Genomic DNA, 4668 nt, shown 5'->3' with positions numbered 1-4668 from the left:
CGTGGCAAAAAGGGGTTATGGCGACCTGAAATAGAGTGGGGGGGGGGGGCTGTAGTGCTTACATCAGATCTTTCTTCGAGTGAAAATAGTGCTACAGAATGTGTTGTGAACGTGCCGCGGGTTGGATTGTGGCGTTGGTTGCCAGTTTCTCTGCAGTACCCCAATAGACCAAGGCATCGACACAATTGCGTGGGTACATTTGCTTTCTAAAACGTCGCTTCCTAAGCTGCGATTGGGCAGAACATGGGCAACGATTAGCGCGGAGGAAAGAAATATGACAATAAGGTGTCTTGATTTCAGTATAGCCTACCTAAAAGGATACCTAGTGTATCCTTCTGGTAACAATAGGGTTAAGTTGACGACCGAATGAACCAACCCTGTTTCCTAAGTTTAACCGAAATGGACAATACAACTTCCTCAAATTTATGAAACGACTGCCCTAGTGTCGCCATTATTATTTGATTATTACTCGATTTCAGTATAACCTACCTAAAAGGATACCTAGTGTATCCTTCTGGTAACAATAGGATTAAGTTGGCGATCGAATGAACCAACCCTGTTTCCTAAGTTTAACCGAAATGGACAATACAACTTCCTCAAATTTATGAAACGACTGCCCTAGTGTCGCCATTATTATTAACCAAGAAACGTTTAAGGACAATAAGAGAACCAACCGTTGATGGTCTTACTTGGCATCACTTTAGGTAGATGCTCCTGTGAATGTATATAGAAATACACCCTGTATTAGCTCTCTACAATCATACAAACTTAGCAGTCTTCGTTTACCTACGCGTTATTGCATGAGCGGCTGTACCGTAAGGTGTCTGAATTAACTTCCCGGAGAGGATTTGCCTTAAGTTAAGAACAAGGGGTCGTCAAGCTCGATAGTTTAATCCAGTATAACTTCAAATTCATGCAAATTGGCGTCGGGCGTCTCAACGTCATATCACACAGAGGCGATTGCGCTTGCCGCTTGTCGAATTTTGTTCTTATAATCGAGAGGTGTTACAGCCGCCAAAAGACGATAAGACGACAGGAAATAAAGTGTGTGGGGGGGGGCTGTAGTGCTTACATCAGATCTTTCTTCGAGTATAAATAGTGCTACAGAATGTGTTGTGAACGTGCCGCGGGTTGGATAGTGGCGTTGGCTGCCAGTTTCTCTGCAGTACCCCAATAGGACAAAGCATCGACACAATTGCGTGGGTACATTTGCATTCTAAAACGTCGCTTCCTAAGCTGCGATTGGGCAGAACATGGGCGACGATTAGCGCGGAGGAAAGAAATATGACAATAAGGTGTCTTGATTTCAGTATAACCTAACTAAAAGGATACCTAGTGTATCCTTCTGGTAACAATAGGGTTAAGTTGGCGACCGAATGAACCAACCCTGTTTCCTAAGTTTAACCGAAATGGACAATCCAACTTCCTCAAATTTATGAAACGACTGCCCTAGTGTCGCCATTATTATTAACCAAGAAACGTTTAAGGACAATAAGAGAACCAACCGTTGATGGTCTTACTTGGCATCACTTTAGGTAGATGCTCCTGTGAATGTATATAGAAATATACCCTGTATTAGCTCTCTACAATCATACAAACTTAGCAGTCTTCGCTTACCTACGCGTTATTGCGTGAGCGGCTGTACCGTAAGGTGTCTGAATTAACTTCCCGGAGAGGATTTGCCTTAAGTTAAGAACAAGAGGTCGTCAAGATCGATAGTTTAATACAGTATAACTTCAAATTCATGCAAATCGACGTCGGGCGTCTCAACGTCATATCACACAGAGGCGATTGCGCTTGCCGCTTGTCGAATTTTGTTCTTATAATCGAGAGGTGTTACAGCCGCCAAAAGACGATAAGACGACAGGAAATAAAGTGTGTGGGGGGGCTGTAGTGCTTACATCAGATCTTTCTTCGAGTATAAATAGTGCTACAGAATGTGTTGTGAACATGCCGCGGATTGGATAGTGGCGTTGGCTGCCAGTTTCTCTGCAGTACCCCAATAGGACAAGGCATCGACACAATTGCGTGGGTACATTTGCTTTCTAAAACGTCGCTTCCTAAGCTGCGATTGGGCAGAACATGGGCGACGATTAGCGCGGAGGAAAGAAATATGACAATAAGGTGTCTTGATTTCAGTATAACCTAACTAAAAGGATACCTAGTGTATCCTTCTGGTAACAATAGGGTTAAGTTGGCGACCGAATGAACCAACCCTGTTTCCTAAGTTTAACCGAAATGGACAATACAACTTCCTCAAATTTATGAAACGACTGCCCTAGTGTCGCCATTATTATTAACCAAGAAACGTTTAAGGACAATAAGAGAACCAACCGTTGATGGTCTTACTTGGCATCACTTTAGGTAGATGCTCCTGTGAATGTATATAGAAATATACCCTGTATTAGCTCTCTACAACCATACAAACTTAGCAGTCTTCGCTTACCTACGCGTTATTGCATGAGCGGCTGTACCGTAAGGTGTCTGAATTAACTTCCCGGAGAGGATTTGCCTTAAGTTAAGAACAAGGGGTCGTCAAGCTCGATAGTTTAATCCAGTATAACTTCAAATTCATGCAAATCGACGTCGGGCGTCTCAACGTCATATCACACAGAGGCGATTGCGCTTGCCGCTTGTCGAATTTTGTCCTTATAATCGAGAGGTGTTACAGCAGCCAAAAGACGATAAGACGACGGGAAAAAAAGAAACTTTATCGCCTAAACAAACCAAAAAAAAAAACATCTGCTCCAAGGTAATTTACAGTAAACACGCCGTTCCGTCATCAATACCAGTATAAGTAACGCCTCAATATCCTAAATTAAGAGCTATATAAACAGTTTGAATTACACGTACACCACACATTAGTGTGTCTAGTACACTACATCGTGTAAATTACATTTTTCACACTTAGTATATATCCCAAAAATTTAACCCCTTCAAACCGGGAGCCTGCATATGCAGCTTTTCAAAAATGCTTAACTTGCTAGCGATGATGCGTCGTACATTACTGGCACCTCCTTCGTTGTTGACGGCGGTATTACATCTGCCTACGTGACGAGCGAGGGTCGTGTCGACCCTTTCGGAGGCCCTAGCGAGGTGTAGGACGCAGAAACTATTGGTGATTTCCTCGTAGGTGTTGGGAAGGACAGTAGAGAAAGCATGATCTAACACACAAATATGTAGCCCGCGTTACATTAGTCGGCAGCGTTGGCAATACTTCAGCACTACTACATGTACTTCTACATGTACTTCTACTGTTGTACTATGTGTAGTAGAAGTAGCTCTTCGAAGTTCACAATAAAAGGGATCATGCCAAATCGATTGATTTCTTGTCTGAAATTTGTTCACCACTGCAGTCATCTATCCACCTGCAGAGCAACCTTCGTTTTCTGTAAACTCTAAACACGGAAGTTCCACTACACACCAACCAAGCACAGCGTTAGTAGAGAAATGAGAGCAAGTAATGAGCACTAGCACTTACCGCTTTGAGCTTCGTGACGCCACGGAATCCGTGCTTTGAGAGGCTGACGCCCTTGCCGGAGTCACGGTTGCCAGTCCACGGGAGATAGGGGTCAAGCACGTCACATCGATTCATGTACACCGTTCCAGCGCTAATCTGCGAGCCCAGAGCCATAGCGTGCTCACGGTCTGATGAGAATACCGACGCTGTCAGTCCGTACTTGCTGTCGTTGATTTTCTTGATGGCTTCAGCATCCGATGACACACGTTCAACACCGACAATCGGTCCGAAGGATTCCTCCGTCATGATGCCCATGGAGTCATTACAGTTCGCAAGCAGGGTAGGCGAGTAGAAGCGGCCTTTTCCAGCTGCGTCCGAGATTCCGCTTCCCGTCAGCTGTAGAGCACCCTTCGCCACTGCGTCATTCACATGAGCATCGAGCATTTCCGGAGCAGTAGGAAGTGCCATCGGACCCATCGAAGTGTTGGCGTCCGTCGGGTCACCCAAGTTGTAGGCCTCAAACAAACTCTTCGCCTTCTCCAAGAATTGGTCGTACTTGGACTCGTGGACGTAGATCCGCTCCACACCGCAGCACGACTGACCGGCATTGTAGCAAACACCATCCACAAGGCCCTCTGCTGCGGCTTCAGCGTCAGCTTCAGCAGTCACGTATCCAGCGTCCTACAACAAGGTAGTAGGTATTAGCGCTCGAGACTCAAAAGCAAAGAAGCGGTAGCTGGCCTACATTTCCGCCCAGCTCCAAAGTCACATCGATGGAGCGTTGGGATGCTACTTGTTGTACTTGTCGTCCGCTGTGGTGGGGGATTCATACTATTAGAAAGCGGGCCCACAAGTTGGAAAACACGACAGACGTACCCTCGGACAGACCCCGTAAACGATACGAATGCCGTCTCCGGGCGCTGGATGATCTCTGAAGCCGTGTCGTGCTCAACAAATGACGACTGGAGCACGTTCTTCGGGAAGCCCGCTTGCTCGAACGTCTTTTGATAGTGCTCTCCGCATAGAGGAGTGCGAGGCGAGTGCTTTAGCAGCACCGAGTTACCGGCCAAAACAGCGGGGATGATCGAGTTGACTGCTGTCATGAGAGGATAGTTCCATGGAGCCTGTTTCCAGTTGCAGAGCATTAGGTGCGACTAGTGAAAGAGAAGGAGTTCAAACCACGTACAATAACATAAACGACGCCGACA

The 4668-nt window shown here is 45.9% G+C and overlaps 1 protein-coding gene across 1 annotated transcript; it reads right to left on the bottom strand.

Moving 5' to 3' along the window:
• Positions 1–3298: 3298 nt before the first annotated feature.
• PITG_20130 (aldehyde dehydrogenase, putative) lies at positions 3299–4668 on the bottom strand (the record flags this gene model as incomplete). The annotated part of the gene is made up of 5 exons (XM_002895265.1): positions 3299–3416; positions 3482–4141; positions 4206–4272; positions 4337–4584; positions 4647–4668. 4 exons carry the CDS (start codon positions 4561–4563, stop codon positions 3399–3401), a joined length of 972 nt encoding a protein of 323 aa, XP_002895311.1.

This window comes from Phytophthora infestans, genomic scaffold (genome assembly GCF_000142945.1).
Source record: "Phytophthora infestans T30-4 supercont1.209 genomic scaffold, whole genome shotgun sequence".
Taxonomy (NCBI): Eukaryota; Oomycota; class Peronosporomycetes; order Peronosporales; family Peronosporaceae; genus Phytophthora; species Phytophthora infestans.
This window is presented reverse-complemented; position numbering and strand designations above follow the sequence as displayed.